Source organism: Cadophora gregata (assembly GCF_030347475.1).
Source record: "Cadophora gregata isolate MNR1 chromosome Unknown scaffold_4, whole genome shotgun sequence".
NCBI classification, from domain to species: Eukaryota; Fungi; Ascomycota; class Leotiomycetes; order Helotiales; family Ploettnerulaceae; genus Cadophora; species Cadophora gregata.
The window spans coordinates 2422602-2440751 of NW_026695927.1; the positions used below are offsets into that span (position 1 = coordinate 2422602).

The 18150-nt window shown below is 47.9% G+C and overlaps 6 protein-coding genes across 6 annotated transcripts; 2 read left to right on the forward strand and 4 right to left on the reverse strand.

The window, feature by feature from the left end:
* Positions 1-687: 687 nt before the first annotated feature.
* ONS95_010527 (uncharacterized protein) lies at positions 688-3236 on the forward strand (the record flags this gene model as incomplete). Its single annotated transcript, XM_058504130.1, has 5 exons — positions 688-1159; positions 1223-1449; positions 1581-1732; positions 1889-2612; positions 2706-3236. The coding sequence occupies 5 exons, from the start codon at positions 688-690 to the stop codon at positions 3234-3236; spliced, it is 2106 nt and encodes a 701-aa protein (XP_058360843.1).
* Positions 3237-3550: 314 nt separating this feature from the next.
* Positions 3551-8125, reverse strand: AMD1 (AMP deaminase). Its single transcript, XM_058504131.1, has 5 exons — positions 7878-8125; positions 7284-7803; positions 6067-7228; positions 4900-6020; positions 3551-4853 (listed from the first exon to the last, which is right to left on the reverse strand). Exons 1-5 carry the CDS (start codon positions 7885-7887, stop codon positions 4223-4225), a joined length of 3444 nt encoding a protein of 1147 aa, XP_058360844.1. The 5' UTR covers positions 7888-8125; the 3' UTR covers positions 3551-4222.
* Positions 8126-8571: 446 nt separating this feature from the next.
* On the reverse strand, positions 8572-9692 carry YEA4 (golgi uridine diphosphate-N- acetylglucosamine transporter; the record flags this gene model as incomplete). The annotated part of the gene is made up of 4 exons (XM_058504132.1): positions 8572-9218; positions 9271-9287; positions 9341-9366; positions 9435-9692. 4 exons carry the CDS (start codon positions 9690-9692, stop codon positions 8572-8574), a joined length of 948 nt encoding a protein of 315 aa, XP_058360845.1.
* Positions 9693-12119: 2427 nt separating this feature from the next.
* CDC55 (protein phosphatase 2A regulatory subunit cdc55) lies at positions 12120-13986 on the reverse strand (the record flags this gene model as incomplete). Its single annotated transcript, XM_058504133.1, has 6 exons — positions 12120-12143; positions 12192-12787; positions 12841-13492; positions 13573-13670; positions 13766-13806; positions 13943-13986. The coding sequence occupies 6 exons, from the start codon at positions 13984-13986 to the stop codon at positions 12120-12122; spliced, it is 1455 nt and encodes a 484-aa protein (XP_058360846.1).
* Positions 13987-15283: 1297 nt separating this feature from the next.
* Positions 15284-16225, forward strand: ONS95_010531 (uncharacterized protein; the record flags this gene model as incomplete). Its single annotated transcript, XM_058504134.1, has 1 exon — positions 15284-16225. The coding sequence occupies one exon, from the start codon at positions 15284-15286 to the stop codon at positions 16223-16225; it is 942 nt and encodes a 313-aa protein (XP_058360847.1).
* A 441-nt stretch (positions 16226-16666) lies between these two features.
* On the reverse strand, positions 16667-17896 carry ONS95_010532 (uncharacterized protein; the record flags this gene model as incomplete). Its single annotated transcript, XM_058504135.1, has 11 exons — positions 16667-16750; positions 16832-16868; positions 16951-16992; positions 17041-17091; positions 17141-17179; positions 17229-17273; positions 17323-17361; positions 17410-17457; positions 17506-17550; positions 17608-17661; positions 17718-17896. The coding sequence occupies 11 exons, from the start codon at positions 17894-17896 to the stop codon at positions 16667-16669; spliced, it is 663 nt and encodes a 220-aa protein (XP_058360848.1).
* Positions 17897-18150: the final 254 nt, after the last annotated feature.

Consider the following 18150-nt stretch of genomic DNA (forward strand, 5'->3'; position numbering starts at 1 on the left):
TTCGGCCTTGTTAATACTTTGAGCATTGGAGTGTTAGGCGAAAAAAAAAACATAATACAAACGTAGGTGCTCTACCTGCTTGGCCCTGTCTCCTCTAAAGCTTGTCCTCATGGCACTATCCTAGAGCCGCCGCTTTCCTAGACTTGTCTACCAAGTAGCCAGGTTGCTCGTGGAGAAATCTCTTGCAAGGATTGGGGGCCAACGCGTGACCATAAGCACGTACCGACACCACAGGTTCTGCAGCGCATCCATTGATATGGTTGTTATGCCGTCTCCAATCACGACTCTACGAAGTTGTGCAACCTTGGAGTCTTAGCCCGGCCTAATCGGCCATCGGTGCCGAAGACAGACAGATGCATTCAAGAAGCTGATGCGATAGCGCTTATTATATTGATGGCAAGCGCATTTTAATTGTTACCACAGGCCTTCGTTCCACGTTCACAACCCGGATCTTCAGCTATCGGCTCGCGACTTCTTCCAGCAATTTCGTTGATGTGACTTGACTTGACTTGCGTCGACCATCTTGCTCAAGAGCCAAAGCCCAAGCTTGTCAACGTTCAGACACCGCATGCAGCCTCGTTCAGTCGGCAGTCTAAGCACGCAATCCTGCTTCCTAGAGCTGTGTGGGAAAGAGCTCATGCCAATACAAGCGGGATAATATAACATATTATTCATGCTCAGATCGCCATGCTCTGCCAAATCTGCCAGGAGCGCATCTTCCACAATGGATCTCCGACATGGACACAGAATATGGATGAGGATGAGGATGGGGATGAGGATAAGGATGAGGATGGGGATGAGGATGAGGATGAAACAGAGTGGGCACTGCACCACAAAGATTTCGAAACTTTCGACGCTTCTATCAAAGAAGGGTGCTTCATATGCAATCGTGTTTGGGCCTCTCTGCAACCATCAGAACAGCTTTCCATTTCTGACCGCGAAGAAGCTAAGAACGACAACAGCAAGTCAAGTGATACACAGCATCGAATTTCTCCTGACCCGGAACTCAGCACACTTGGAACGAGAGATTGCCTTCTTGAATATCAAATTCTTGAGGACGTAGACCTAGACCAGTCTCCCAACTGGTATCGGTTAAGATTCCGTAGTTCGTTGATTACTTTCACAGAGGCCCCCAAATTGGTTATAAACAAAATTGATGGTAATCATAATTGCACCTCCGTTACAGAAGTATATACTAAGATCTAATTTTTCTTCGATGCAGCGTCTATCATTCTCGAAATCAGCGAAATACCAGCCAATTCCAAATCAGCAGAGTCGTTCTCGCTTGCTAGAGATTGGATTACAGAATGCGACAAGCTTCACAAGTCTTGCCAAGCAGCTGCAGCTGGAACGTATTATCCCACTCGGCTTCTCGACTGTGGCTTGCCAGGAAGTCCTGAAAGCTGCCGTGTCATTGAATCGAAATCTGCTTCTATCACTGGACCGTATGTGAGTAGGATTTGTTCTTCCTTCCTTCCAATTACACAAAAGCTTGGTTATCATATCTGCTTGTGGATCTTATGCTTACTTTTGGTGGACTTGAATTTCTTAATCTAATGGAATAGGCTGATACAGTATAGTTAACTCTGAGCCATTGCTGGGGACACACCGAATGCTTGAAAATCACGACTACCAACTACAACGAGTTGCTGACCGACATTCCGGTATCCTCACTTCCCCTACTGTACCAGGATGCAGTACATGCTACCCGTCAGCTGCAGCACAGATACATGTATGCTACTACCTAATCCTCTCCTATTAGTCCTGCGTCTCCCTGTGAAAGAAATGTCAGCTGCATAGCTCGCACTCTTTCAAACATTTCACCCCCCTCTTTCCCCATTCTTGTCTTTCTTGGGTGCAGAAAGCGTTGGCTTATCTTCTCGTACAGTTGGATCGATTCCCTTTGCATAATTCAAGAAGGTGACAATCACAGAGATTGGCAGCAACAAGTGACCTTGATGAGCGAAGTTTACTCCCATGCGGCTTGCAATATCTCCGCGGCGACCTCGCCAAATGCTGAGCACTCGATGTTCAACTCGCGTGACTCAACGCAAGTCATTATAGAGACATTAGATCTTTCTATCAACAGTCAAGACGTTTCAAAATATGTTATCAGAGATGAGAATATCTGGTCCCATAACCCTTGGCTCTGGATAAACGAAGTTCGAGAGGCTTGTGTGAACGGCCGTGGTTGGGTCCTACAAGAACGCGTACTATCCGTCCGTAATTTGTACTTTGGAAAAAGTCAGTTATACTGGGAGTGCCATGAGAAGGACGCCATGGAGGTTTGGCCCGCTGGTCTACCAAGCTATTTTTATAATTCAAAACCACGGATCAAATCGCTGCTTCAGCACGGTCTTGAAAGCGTAAGTACGATTAACAATGACTTGGAATGGCTGAAAGCATGGAATTGGATTGTGCGGACTTACTCTTTTTGTGGCTTGACTAAGTCTTCGGACAAGTTACCCGCTATCTCATCACTTGTGAAAAGACTTCGTTCCAGCACGAATGACGAATATGTCGTGGGGCTGTGGCGCAGTGTTCTGCCCCAACAGTTGTTTTGGGAAACTTTGTATCAACCGCCTCCGCTGAAAGATTACCGTGCTCCATCTGTATGTCTAGAATACATGCCTTCCCCATCTTGATACCACAAGTAGTACTGTTGTTAGGCACATGAACGAAGCACACTAACTCTCTATTTATAGTGGTCATGGGCAGCAGTTGACGGACTGGTAACATATGATTTGAAGCTAAGCAGGCCACTGGAGGCTCTGGTGACTGTTGAAGGCTTAGAGATAGATTATTTGACGGACGACGATACACAGCAGGTCAATGGCGGATGGTTGGGGCTGCGGGGTAAGTTGAGGACGATCACACTCACTCGCAGCGATAAGTCTATGTGGATAAACAGTCATGAGTGGTATGGAGCAAATATTTGGTTCGACACTATTGGTGAACCTTTTGATGGAGACACTACGGAGCGGAGCGTGTATGGCCTGCCGGTATGTCTGTATACAGCGGATCAGAACGGAGATGAAGGGGAGAAGCCAAAAGACTTGTACGCTTTAATTCTGCATGTCGTTGACAAAGGCAAAGGGATATATCGTCGAATTGGCTACTGGTATGCGTCAATTTCCCAAGAGCACCTTGACGAAATTCTGGGCTTCACAGACGGAGAGGAGGAATTTCCCTGCGAGAAATACGAAGACGGATACCACTACATCCGTATCATCTAGCATCAAAAATCATACTTGCTTTACCTCCAAATCTTCCTACAGATCATCAATGTGAAGAAGTCGGCGACCCTTGTTTCAAGGGCGGGACGAACTCTACTGTAATCTTGTACTGAGGAAGTTAAGCGAAGGTCATATCAACAACAAACGGCTCCAAGCCAATCTCAGATTGACGTCCCAACTGACAGATTATTCCAACAAGAATCCTCCAATTTGTCTCGAGCTTGTCCCGCATCTGTAATGGAGCACTAGCTCTAAGTCTTCACGAAGAATATATCAGACCATTCTTACAAACAGCATTAACAAGATTCGCAACGCACCCGTTCAAATTACACGAAGTACATACACTTTCGACTCGACTGCTGTTCTTTAACAGTGCGCCTTTAAAGTATACCTTGAATAGTATCGTCAAAACACTGGTTTCATATTCAGGACGATTTCATCATTCAATAATCCCGCTCGATCGTCCAACTCAACATATCCTCAGCAAAAACAACCTCACCCTCCACCCCAGTCCTTCATCCCGTTCGCTCTTCCTTTCCTCGTCACCAAGACCCTTCTCTTCCTTCTCCTTCTCTTCTTTCTTCTTCTCCAAGTGTTCTTCTCCAAGTGATTCCAACAAGTCGAATCCCCAGTCGTTGCCCAATTTCCATCCTTACATACTCCCTCACCTTCCCATTAGCTTCAAAACACCAGGAAACGTGGACGGGAGCCAGAGTCGTGTTCTGTATAATTTCAAGTTCATTGATTCGTATGTGTCTCATCTTATGCATCGTAGTCTACATCAAGAAAGGTCGTCTAGTTTTCTATCTCATCGGAGAAAAGCGTGACAAAGAAAGGACGACATGTTGCAACAGGGTAGAACGCTACGCCCTCCTACAAATCAACCCGTCTCGCAAGTTTCCCGTTAGTTCAAGTTCGTCCCTTAATTTCATTCTCAATCCCCGGGATCCCTCAACTTGAAGTATGGTCAGGTCAAAGAAAAAGACTCAATACTGCTCATCCCTTCCTCCCGCCTCCTCCATCTCCCCATCACTATCCTGTTCCTGCTCCCTATCATCATCATCCTCCTCTTCCCTCTCCTCCTCCACCGCCCCATCCAGCCTCCTCACACCCTTCTCTCCCTTCTTGGAGGTCCCCACACTATGTACATCGTCCGTCTCAATCATACTACTCTTGCGTACCAGACTATCTCTCCTCTGCGTGCGGCTCACCACGCCAGGGAAGATGCGGGGCTCGCTAGCTGAGAGGTGTAAGTCGCTGAAGGCTTCGACCGGCCAGGAGGCTTCGCGCGTGAGGGATGACATGTGTGGGGATGTGAGGTTGGAGTTGGGACGGGTAGTGGTGGGGTGTTGGAGTGGACTGCCGTTGGCTTGCGTTTGGTTTTGTTGGAGGAGGTCGAGTTGGGCTTGAGAGTGGGATGTAGGGATGCGGGCTGCTTGGGCGGGAAATTGTTGGTACGATTGGGTGGAGGGGTCTTGTTGCATTGTGGTGGAGGAGAGATTGGTTTTCATGGAGGAGGTTGGGGAGGGTGGTGCTTGTTGCGGAACGTAGGGGATTGACTCGGCTTTGCTTGATACTGCAGTGGTTGGAGTGGCTAGAGATGTGTATCGTGCGATCCTACAATGTATTAGCTATGTTATCTTTTTGAGTCAGAAGCACTTACATGGCTAGCTCCTGCTGCAAAGTCTCGTGTCTGAAGCCTTCACGAATATTCGGCACGTTACTCTTCGCCATAGTATTACCCTTAACCCCAGGCAAGTGGTAGTCTTGACCCAGCCATCTCTGCTTAACGGCATGCTCAAACCCACTCTGCTTGACAGAGTTCTTTGCCAGTTCGCACATATCCACAGCACTAAGCTTGTAGATCTGAGCGGCTACAGAGTATTCCTCAATCAGAGGCTCTTTTGTGAAAGCGAATTGAAGTGGATCGTCGGTAGATAGCGAGACGTTCAGACCTCGCTTGAAGTAACTCAAGAACGGGTTCCGTTCATACGCCAGGAACAAAGCATTATTACTGAGCGGTGACATCGCAACTCCTATCTGCTCGAGATAGAAGATGTATTGCAGGAGAGGTACTTTTCGCAACAGTAAACCATGACTGATACTGTGACAGCAGAGAACAGCGGCCGCCAGGTGATCAGTGTCACCAGCTTCACCGGCATGAGGTCTCAAAACAAAGATATTGAAACCTCGCTGCTTTCGCCACACGTTCAACGAAGCCATATTGGAAAACAGGTAGTAGATCCAGTAGCTGTACGGGGGATTTTGCTTCGAGTCCCAAATCTTCGGCACAGGGAACTTTTTGTATAGACGACGCTCAGGCTTGCTCTCATCATCGACACAGTCGAAGCCAATAACTCTCTGCAAGAAGATGTGAAGCTTTGGATGACTTGAAGGATCCTTCGTGACTTCAAATAGAGGTTGGAAGAGATTCACAATGACTTGTTCGAAATTTTCCATCAAGCCAGTGGACTTGTAAACGTCGAAGAGGCGAGGCACCTGGATCAACCAGCGGACATTATGAGAGAAGAGCTTGTTGTCAATGACCCAAGCCGCGAGCTTATCCCACTCGTCGATTGTTCGACCATAGATAGAGATACGCCATTCCGCCATTTGGTATTTACTGGACTCGAGATCAGAAATAACTTCCTTGGTAATCTCAGCCAAATATCTGCCATTGATGAAGTTGTCGGTCTTCAGGAAAATCGTTCTCAGTCTAGACTCGCCAATTGGGTTGTACTTGAGATTGAACTTGTCAAATCGATGGAAGGAGTCCGTGTGAGCCTACAATGATTAGTGGTGCACAAGCCTTGCTAACCTCATTACTTACATGCATATCAAGCGTATCGATACTCAAATCATACGCTGTCAGGTTGATAGACTGGAAGACTTCCTCCAACGTAAGATGCTTGCCATCTCTGAACATAACAACCTCATCGGGGCACTTCTTCATTTTGCTTTTGATAAAGCGTAGCAAATGCTTCTGATTCATACAAGCCGAATGGTGAACGTGAGTATCGACCTTACGGACATTGTAGAAATCTCTATGAGGTACCCGCTTGCTGTCTGCCATCTCCTGGTACTCGTTGAGTAGGACATACAAGTTAAATTTGCCTTCCAGATACTGTAAACGACGGAACGCGAAACTCTTGCTTGGTCCGTCGGACGAGATGTTAAGGATATCTTCGAGATCCATGTAGTATTCTCGGATATTGGGGATATTGATGACAGGTGTGTCGAGCTCGAGAGCTTCAGAGTTCTCATAGACTTGATAGACACCATTCTCGTCCATGCGGAAAGACATTTCGTCGGATCCTGGGACAGGGAGAACATCTTCCAAATAGAAATCTTCACCAATATCCTGGCCAGGCTTCCGCTTTTTTCGTGGTGTTTTTGGTTGAGACGCAGTGCTAATATTTCTGGAATGGTCGCCAGTTTTGGGTCGATCCTGAGGTGGGAGAACCATGCTATTTGACATGCTGCCACTCTGACTGTTCATGCCATTGGTAGTGGCGTTACCGCGATCTCTATCATCAAAGCCAGCCTCGTACCAAGCGGGCTCTGGTGGAGGTGGATAAATCTTCCAATTGGGCTCGTCCCGAGGGTTACTTCCATCCTGCTGTAATGACAACCGGATGTATTTGTGCCGAATATCCAGGATCTTCTGAATATTGGTGTAGATGGTGCTCAGCTCAGAGGTGATATTATCGTCACTGTTGGCGAAACCACCAACTCCAGTCCCCATACCCACTCCAGCCCCTGCTCCATGCAACCCCTCTGTCTCCAGCAATGGCTTCGGCTCATGTGGTATGTTTGGGTGTACGGAGTGGTCCCTCGCAGCCAGATCTGCGCGCAACAGAGAATCCATTCTGTGAATGCCCACAGGACTCTGAGTAAATGCCGACGAATTCGGTTCTTGTATGATGTTTGCCTCTGGGGATTTGCCCATATCCGCAAGCCCACTGGGAGCAGTGGCTCTGTATTTGCCAGAACTGTGTTTGTCAGTACAAGCTTGCTCCTTGAATACAAGAAGGATTGGCCACAAACCCTTGTGAAACATTGTACCAGCTCTTCATTGAATTCACGCTTCCTGATCTGCGCATGCTCGCCTGCTCAGCTTCGAAGACATTAGAGAAGGACCTCGGCATCAGAACCGGACTGCCTTGAGGTGAATGCTGCGAATTGCCCCAATTGCTTCCTCCGGTCTTCTGTGCCTCCAATTGGCTTCGCTGGTAGAACAATTTCGCATCTGCTTGGCTCATTGACTTCTCTGCTGCATAGTCGTAGTATGCCGTTTTACGCTGAATATCTCGTGGCAGCATACCCTCACCCACATCTGAGGGTGTACTTGTCTCTGGAGTTCCATCTGGTAATAACGCAGCACTGGGCAGTAGTGCGCTCTCTTTGTCTTGTTCCTCGTCCCAGGATCTCTCTGATCCCGCAGTCGCAGATTCTTGTTCCATGTTATGATGCTCAACTTCGTCCTCCGAGAAGTCGTCAGATTGGATTCGTCTCGCTGGGCCAAGCTTAGGGGAATTTGCACCGGAATCGTGGCCTGTGAAGATTCCTGTAGGAGGAATATCAGCTCCGCCTTTGCATTTGCTTTGTTAAAGAGCTATATATCAACAATGCCCAGCTTACCGTGAGTCATACTGGAATCAGTTAGATCTCGATTTGCAGATACATGGATCTACTTTCAATTGGTCTACGCGTTGTATTTAACAGCCGGTGCAGAGGTGAAGACAATGGAACACGGTGTGACGATGTTATTGTCTTTCTCAGCAGCAATGGAATTCGACGAGGCTGTACATTGGCGGTGGAGACAAGCTTCCCGCCGCTCTTGCACAGGCGAATCCCTCGCCTTGCAGATGGGGCTCGCCTATTGTTGCTTCCCCTCAACTTCACATGAAAGTAGCATTTGTAAGTAAACAAGCATAAGGTCTTCCAAGTCCTTGTCACTAAATAATCTATGTAATACGGGATCAGCATCTATCCTACTTTGCCATTCCCGATGCTGGCTCTATGTCTCGCTCTGCCAGACTTGGATCCTTCCAATCCGTACATGCCTCCAGCGAAAAATACAATAAAAGCCCCTATCAAAGTCCCTGGTGATAGTCTATTCCCAAATAGCCAAATACTCAACAGAAGACTAACAAGCTTTCGGACGTTCAGCACAATTGTGACTGTGAGCGCTGACGCTGCTGAAGCGAGGAGATTTACTCCGCGGATGCAAGCGTATTGTGTGAGGACGTTCATGACGAGGTATGCAAGTTGACTTGGAATGTGAATGGTTTTAAGGCCCTTTTGCAAGTCCACGGGAAGGTTCGTGATCTGGTCATAGGCCGGCAGCCCTAAAGGTGGTGATGCCGCAAGTTTCAAGAACTGTCTCCTCATTGAAGGGAGGAAGGGCATGAATAGAGGTAGCGCTAGGAGATGAGAATAGAACAAGTTCTCCTTCCAATGTGGTCCGTACTGTTTGTATGTTTCCTCGGTATACAAGCCCATGATTGCGGACAGAACCTGGGCAAAGAAAAGGATGGCGAGCCCTTTGCTGAACGGAGGAAGGGTTTGCGACTCCACCACTTCTTGCTAAAATCTTGTGAATATAGATCCAATTCCTCAATTCCGTCTTGCATACCTTTGATTGTTGGTCGGACCAAGCGGCAATGACCACACCAACTGTCAAAAGGGTGACTGCAAAGACCTGCATCCTGGAGAACCTTTTGCCCCAGAGATATCCCGCGGCAATAGTTGTAATGCTTCCTCCCGATCGAAGGATGATATGTATAGGCACAGAAATGTTATAACTGAACGCATGGTTGTTCAATACGTTGATCGTGAAGAATAGAAGGATATTTATCAACCAGCGTTTTATGGGAACATGATTCGGCTTGAGGAAGAAGGGAGGTCGGCTTCGGTCGAACTGCGAGAAGTATCCTGTCGTAGCCACGAAGAGGAATTGTACGAATGTCAAGAGGGTTCCTTTTGTACGATCAGCAAGAACTCGGGAGATTATTCAGGGACGAAAAAATACCGCTAGCAGGTTCGACTCTACATGTATAATTAGCAGCTGCGTGATTATATAACGAGCAGGTATAACTCACTTGACAATAGCTTCTAATGCAAATACCTAGCACATATCATAAGCGTCCCGTTCCAAGAGCCTCTACAACCTCCGCTACTTCCGGAATAACTCACATTCGAGCAGCAACCCCCAAAGATCAAGCCTAGCATAGCTCCCACGGCCAGCCATTGTGGAATAGTCTCAATAAAAATGCGCCCAATCAAAGCCATAATCCTCGACGAGGTCGGACGCGGGTCGTCTATGCCATACATCTCCGCCTTCTCCAGGGAAGGGCGCGCGTCAATGATTTTGGGGGTTATGATGTCGCCATCGGCATTCGTTGTGGAAGCTTGGAGGTCTCGTAGAGTCGAACGTCGACGAGGGGTGCTCATGGGCTGCGTACTACTGGAATCAGCCCTTCTTCTTCTCGCCATCTGGTCTCTCTGTCTCTCTGTCTGCTTCAATAGAGCAGCGCGGGTTTCGTCTGGAAATGGCAGAAGGGCAACAAGAGAGAGAAATTTGCTTGTGGAAGAAGTCGCGCGGTTCTGACACGTAGTAGTTGTATCCCAGGGCCCATGCTTACATAGAACAGACGGTAAGGCATGTGGATGTGAATGTGGATTGGCCTACTTACAATACTCTATTCGAGAACAGATGACGCTAGATAAACCTCGAACCAGGGCCAGGAGAGGAGGAGACGAGAGATCCGGAGGGGTGCAAGGAAGAGGGAAGTGCCGAGCAAGGCAGGCAGGCAGGCAGGCAGGCAGGCAGGCAGGCAGGCAAGCAGGGAGTGCAGGCAGGTAAGTCAGACAGAACTGACGCAGTGTTGCGCTGGTGGGCTAAGAGATGGAGATGCCGTCGATGCGTGTCGATGTTTGTGGGCATGCAAGGCCAGCTGGGTAGAGAATGCTAGGCAGGGCAGGGCAGGGCAGGGCAGGGCAGGGCAGGGCAGGGCAGGGCAGGGCAGGGCAGGGCAGGGCAGGGCAAGGCAAGGCAAGAGGCACATGGGACAAATGATCAACAAGCCTGCGGCGAATGAGGGGATTGCGAGCCCTGGTTAAAGCGAAGTTAAAAGGCTTGCCCTGGTGTTGTCGGTCCGTCGTGCTTAACGGTTAGGCCCGAAAAAAGGAGTGCCGGTAATGACACACAGCACAGTCCCGGGTGGCTTTCAGCGCAAGGGGCACAGGAGGCTACTGTATTGTAAAATTCACACCTTCCTCGACTTACCTTATGCTTATGGACAAGCACAAGCAAATTCTCCAAAGATCCCAAATGTTTGATCTTCCGCTCACAACAAATACCTACCTTAAGCATGCCAAGCTCAGAGTCCTGCTTTGTTTCGAAATATGCTTAATCCTTTCAGGCTTCTTCCCTCCTGCCAGGCTGCCAGGCTGCCACTTCACTTCTCACGGCTTCCGGCACTAGACAGCGTGCCGCCATGCCATGCCATGCCATGCCCTGCAAATGCAATGATGCAGCCTGCCTGCAGGAGGAGGGGGTGCTGTACTGTATTAGCCTAATTAGGGGTCGTAATTAGGTGTGGCATCTATCACGATTTCATCAGATCTTCCCGTCTGCATGTGAGGCGGGGTGGGGTGGTTACTTGCTGCATTAGGAAGGACTTGGATGAGCACGAGAACAAGACGAGACGATTGTTTATATCTCGGTAAAGTTCAAAGCTTCTTCGGATTTATTATGACCATTTTGAATTAAGCTAGCCAGGTACGTTACGGTAGCTACGGTAGGTAAAGCCACAAGGAGTCTTCAGTTCCACCACCATCGTCAATTCGCGTTGCTCAAAGCTGTCAAGGTGTCTGTCAATTAAGACATGAGAGCTGTCCAAGTGCGGGGTATGTCCCTCCGTGCTACCCATCACGTTACTGCATACCTATGAACCACGAGCAGGACGTACCGGAAGAAATACATCAGTTCAATTTACTACTCTTATATGCAGTTTTGTTATTTCTCATACGGATAAGACAGCAATGGAGGCTTCAGTAATAAGCAAATCCACCGATCTACCTACCAAAGTTTAAATAAGTTCACTTCTGTACTGAAGTGGATCGTTTTAGTAAGAGGTGGGTATTCTCACTGGAACACGAACTCTCCGCTGTTCATAGTTATGTAAGGAATAGACCGATACGTCCGATTGGACAGCGAGATATTGCTGGCCGTTTTGAGGGAGCTCTACGGTCTCATAGGCGAAAGCTATGTATGCGGCTGCATTTCTGGAGCAGTTTTCAAGATGGAAAATGCCTTGGAAAGGTTCTGGAAGCGATACTCAGACACTCTACACACATCATATCGTGGAAACTCCTACTCGGTCTGGCACTTAGCCATCAGCGAGTCATATGAAAAGTGGACAGAGAATTCTTCCTCAACTCTGAACACTTCATTGACCGCCACGCGACACCACTCTAGCACTCACGCAAAGCCAATTTCTATTTGAAATCTCTTTGCATTATTCATCCGCGAGGTGACTAGCTTTACTTGACTGCTTGAAACGTGCCTCACGTCGGGAAACGTCTGCAAATTCAATCCAGCCCCTAGAAAGACTCCAGGGGCCAGCAAGAAATGCAGTCATGGCCCATTGCCACGACAAGTCAAAACCGCGCTACCACCCCAAGTCATTCATCATAGTCATCCCTCCATATAACCTGTGGCATCTTCTTTACCACTCATGATAAGACGCTCTTTCCTCATGACCATCCGACGACGTCTTGAGAATGAACTGGATTGGGAATTCTGGTGTGGAAAGCTGCTAGTCGTGTACGAACGCCGATAGAATGACCAAGAGACCTCTTCCATGCAGGACAAGTCTACAATGCCGAGAAGACGAAAAGCTGGAATAATGTCAGTGGTGGTCCATAGTTCGCGCTCCATATACTCACGTTATTGGTTGCTGCAATGGCAATGCTATCTTCGAACGGATGCCAACTCATATGCAAGATCTTCTTGTTGAAATCAATTTGATCGGCATCAGTCTCTTTTCTCATTCTACCACCTTGGCCAGTCGCTCCAGCCGCGGGACTGCCAGCTCTTGATCCACCCTTCTTCCCTCCGTTGGTGGCAGTTGGGCTGGTCGAAGAATTGATTGGTGTCGGTACGCCGACCTTCTTCGCCTTGAACGCCGACTTGTCTGCTTGAAGTACTACCTCAACCTCTTTGTCTGGATCCGACGGATAGATCATGAAGTTGTTGTTGTAACTTCCAGTCATTACATTCTTTGCATCTCCGGAGAAGACGACCTCGAACTTGTCGAAAATGCTGTCATTTTCGTAGGTGTCACAAAGTCTCGGTCTGAGGTGCTCGTGAATTGGAATTGTCTTCACTGGCTGCCTCTCCATGTTCACATCCCAGATCTTGACTGTGAGGTAATCACGTGAAAGAATATACCGACCATCGTGTGAGAATCGAACGTCAGAGATGGAGGAAATGATCTCGGAGAAAAACGAGCGAGCTGATGGATCCTCTTCCTGTTCGAACTCTGGAGCAGCGTTAGAGAGAGACGTGAGATCAAGTGAACTAGACGAGACTTACGCTTTGAGTGTTGATCACACAGAGCACTCTCTCTCATATCCGCAAGCTTGATGGTTCCCTTAGAGCTCGCATACATGAACCAGTTACAGCTCTGTGGGTGAAATTCGGCAGCTGTGATCACCTCTGTGAGCTCTTCCATGTTGGCAGGCTTGATATCAACAATGTTGAAGCTCTGGTCTTGAATGTTCAAGTTCCACAAGTTTATCCGCAGATCATCACTGCTGATAAATGTCTCCCCATCACTGTTCACGGAGATGCTATTGATATGATATGCGTGTGCATTGGCGTATGTTCGTCGCGGTACCGCTGCTACCACGGTATCATGATGTGTGAGGCGGGGTAACTTGAGGTCGTGAGAGCTTGTGTAGTGAACATTTGATCGGCGTCGAACAGCACCCCCACCACCAGCTGAATTTCCAGCAGTCAGCTCTTGCGATAAGTTGTTCTCCGCTACGACTTTCAATGACTTCTCGAACACTTTCCATAACTTGATTGTCTTGTCATTTGTGGAGAGTAAGTAGTGAGAAGCATTTTGTCTTTTGCACCACTTGATCTTGTTGATTTTCTCTTCAATTTCGAGGGATTTGAGATAATCGAATTCAGGTTCGTGGGATTGGAATTCTGTGTGAAACTTGTATTCGCAAGTTTTTTTCTGTAGGCCAAAATGTCAGCCTCGCGAGCTAGCATTCCCCATGGCCGCTCCAAATTGACAAGAAGAAAACCTGTACGTACTGTCTCGTTCCTCTCAAATAGTACAACTCGCCCGCCTTTATCTCCTGTGGCAAGGTAATTGCCTGTATGATCAAATTCGACCGTTGATATGATGTCCGCTGGGAGTGTGTATTAGCAAAGTGATCTGGCCATAGACAGGGATGATTCAATGGCAATATCAAATCAATGGTGCTACGATAGGCGCAGTACGAACCTTCTGTAATATCCTCTACATCTCCCTTATCACCGAAGCACCTACACCAGAGTTAGCAGTGAGCTATTTGCAACGCGTATCCGCTGCAAGCGCATCTCTGCCCGGGGATCCAAGATACCAAACACCAAGCAGTGCAGCAAGATTTATGCCTCGCCGGAGGAATATGGGAACACTAACTGGGTGAACTTCCAAGTTGGAGAGTTCGGTTCCCCGTCTACCATCTTTGACAAACTGTTAAGACGAGAAGACTTCCCGCCAACAGGTGTGTGTTCTGATGAGTCCTAGTTGAGGGAGGAGACTGAAGATATGCTCGAGCGCGTCGAGGAGTTGCGAGGCTTGAAGAAGTGTTGATGCACGAGAGGCTGAAGGTGTGGAATACGCAAGGGAAGCGTTTCCGGGAACAGATACTGGAAGGAAGTAACGGTGTGCGCGTCAGTCGGTGGAATTACGAAGCTGGGGATGGATGGCAGATCGAATGAAGTCGCGGAGACGAGGTATTGCCAGGTATAGAGGATTCTGGGAGACGTGCAGTTGTATTGGCGATCAGGTCAAGGCCGGTCGAAGTCGTGGGGTTTGTGGTTCTTGCTTGGCGGGCAGTGACGAGAGCGAGCCTTTTCGCCTCGTCTGCTGACAAAGAAGGGAAGCCGTCAACAAGGAACAACGCCTTTGTTCAGTCGTCCCTATTCACAAAAGTGAACCAGGTTTCTCTTGACTCGCCGCAGAAGTCCACGTAGTCAACAGAAAACATTCTTGTACGTTCAGAATGCCAGGAATCACTCAAAAATAATCTTCTTTCCCATCCCACCAATATTTCTGGCGGATCTATTGAAGTCTTGGCAAGCGCTACCGTAGATACATTGGGAGAGGAGCTGAGCTACCTACCCCTCAATAAAAGACGCGATCTCGTGGCAGGTACATGTTTTTACTGCCTTTCATAGGACTTATTCTCTTACAGAACAGTATTTTTACCAGAAAGTCCTCTTCGTCGTCTGTCTTTAACCTTTAACAACTTTTGAGTGCATATTCAAGTTATCTTGCCAAAGCTGTTGAGCTACTTTCGCCAATTTCTAGAAACCTTGAGAACTCAAGCCGTGGAAGCCCAACAGATACTGCTCTATAGGGCACGCAGAGGAATGATCGATCATGTTATGAAGGTTTTGTCCTTCCCAGCTTGAGGATATGTTTTGGCCAAGCCATCGGGTCCAGTCGAGTCAAGCATGTGTTGAATTAGAGCCTTGTTGGTATGTCTTTGAGGAGCTGGTAGAATTATGAGGCGGCTTACGATACTCACAAGATCGCAATACATAGACCGTATCAGTGTCCGAAAACGTCTTCTTGAAGCAAAAGCTGCTTGTTTTGTTTGGAATGCTTATAATCTGCACCATTTTCCCATAGGTAGGTACACATCACGTGGAGACAAACAAATGGTCTGAGCCTGTCTATCATCACCCACATCTCCATTGGCCAAGTTCATTTCTTATCACAACACTCAACATTAATACCGCACTGTTATCAAATATGTCATCCTCAAAAGGTAAAGGTCGCGCGGAACATTTACAAGACGAACCAGCCCAAGATTCCTCAACGCAAGAATCATCATCTCCATCCCTCCTTTCCCGCGTAGCAGCCTCGGCTACTGGTCTTACACGGGATGCCTTCATAACACCAAATCCAAACGAATTCAACCACCAAGCAGCTTCAGCTCTTTCAAACTCAACCAAATCCCAATCTGTCCCAAACACAGGAGCTTCCAGCAGTACCTGGACAGAAAGCTCCAGAGCATCACAAGTTCCATCAAATACCCAAGCAAGTTCTTCGGGCTTGAGAGCCGGCCACAGTGAACAACATACTCAAATATCAGAAAATGAATTCTCGAACTTCCTCGATGGAATAGATTCATTTGTCCCCTCGGAAGGCTTTGGAGAGATTCCAGAATCGGAAACAAGTAAAGGTTTCGACGAGGCATGGGAGCTATCTCATCACAAGCCAATCAGCAGGACAGTAACAGAGCAAGAACAACGAGATGGCTCCGATGTCCTAGCCATCCTTTCCGATCCCATTGCCTTAGACTCTCAAATGGATGAACCGCCACCTCTGTATGAAGATGACGAAAATTATGACTGGGGACTCACATCTGCTCAAATCACAAAGCTCAGAGAGATCACAAAAGACATCCTGTCAGCTCCTCCACAACACACAAGCCCCTCCGTTGATAACCCACTCAACCTTCTTCCGGATTTCCAAGGCCAGCAAGGTGCAAGAGAGCAATATATCGAAGAATGGGAAGGCGTTCTGAATCGGTACGCAGATGAGGTTTGGGGCGGTCTGGCACCGCTTGTGAGAGAGGCCAGGAAAGAGGTTGAGGAGGCGAAATCAAATCCAGCGGGAAATGAAGAGAAAAGGGAGATGAAAGCGGTCAGGAGACTAGGTGTTATATTGGGACACTTGGCACAAGGTTGAGCAGAAGTATCTGCCTGAACTGATCCATGAGTTGGTTGTGGCGTTGCTGAGGAGCTGAAAGACAATAAATACATTTTGCATGTCCGTTTTTGCCTGTTTCGCACGAGGTGTCAACATAGCTTGGTGCAGATGCTAGTAGAGTCTCACGAGCATGTCTTGAAGACGCATGATATTGGTTCTAGGAAGCCTGTTGGACTTAGTTTGAGACTACCACAGCCATGATTGGGAACTCCTCGCATGAAGAGGCCAAGGAGATCTGTCACTGAGACGCTTAGCAGCAGATACATTGCTTTCACTGTTCAATAATATGCAAACCCGACTGCTCGTGTCTTTCTCTCATCCACAGCGTTGAACATTGTTTTGGACGTCAGTCGGTCTGACAGCATTAAATAGTATTGTCTATCAACGAATGTGGCTGTATTTATTTAATGTTCCTATCATCTAATCCTCCTCCTCATCCTCCTCATCATCACCTGCATCAGGTGTTGCAGCTGGTGTGGCTTTTGGTGCTGGCGTTGGCTTGGGCTGAAGACATGGATGTCAGTATCTGTTCTTGCGGCTTGAAAAGAAACCACATAAATATACTGGGATTCACGGGTTACTAACCTTGGCTCCAGATGCTGCGGCCGCTCCGGCGGCTCCACTATACAATGTCAGCATGGAACTCAGTCTCCACTGTTCCGTTAATGTGAACCATATCTCTTGAAAAAGACTGCTACACTTACGCTGGCTTAGGCTTTGCTCCACTGGCTGCTGCAGCGCCAGCCCTGCATTGCTGTCAGTATAGCTTTTATGTGAGACGTGTTTATACTAACGCTGTAGGCTTTGGTTTTGGCTTTGCTCCACTAGCTGCTGCACCGCCAGCTCTGTATATATGTTAGCATTTGCTTAGCACAAGAGATGGTCTACACGAACGGCCTTGGTTTCGCTCCACTTGCTGCAGCTACGCCGGCACTATAGTATTGTTATTATGTAGTTACTGCGAGGGGTGATTTAAACAAACGGTGTGGGCTTTGGCTTCGCTCCACTTGCTGCTGCACCGCCAGCTCTGTATTTATGTTAGTACTTGCTTAGAATAAGAGATGGGCTATACGAACGGTCTTGGTTTAGCTCCACTTGCTGCTGCACCACCGGCACTATACTTCTGTCAGTATATAGTCGCTGCGAGGATGAATTGAACGAACGCTGTGGGCTTTGGTCTCGCTCCACTTGCTGCCGCTGCACCACCAGGCCTGTATTTGTGTCAATAAATTTTCAACCATGAATTCAGCTGTACGAACGCTGTTGGCTTGGGCTTTGCTCCGCTAGCCGCCGCCGCTCCTCCTCTATACCAATTCGTAAGCACAATTCGACCTCACTTCCAGATCCTCGATCAAACTTACGCTCCAGCAGCTGGTTTCGTGGGCTTGGCTGCACCACCGGCTCCAGAAGCCTTACTGTCTCTTTGTCAGTATCAATCCATGGTATAAGATATGAGGTGTAGTGAACATACGCCTGTCTTCTCTCAAGAAAGTCCCTCTCCTTATCCACAGTGCCGACCTTGGCAGCGAATGCTAAACCAGGGATCTGATATGCCTCTCTCTCCTCAATAGAGTCAATAGCAGCAGGGTGAGCGAGAACGGTAGTGGCGAAAGCGACCAGCGCGTAAGAAAAGACTGTTTGTCCACGCATCTTGAATGTATGGATATGAATAGGCGAAATACTAGAAAGACACTGAAGTTCTAATATTGCTCTTTTGAAGGGAGTGTGTTGATTCAGTTGATGGCTTGACGTCAAGTCTGGTATATTGAATAACGGAATAGAGAGGAAAGGAAAATATCCATGCGTTGCTATGGGGGAGGGTCCTTATACAGGCTAAGAAATGGGAGCGGATCATCGCATGTTGCAAATCTGGATACTGGCCGACTCAAACATTGCCTGTAAGG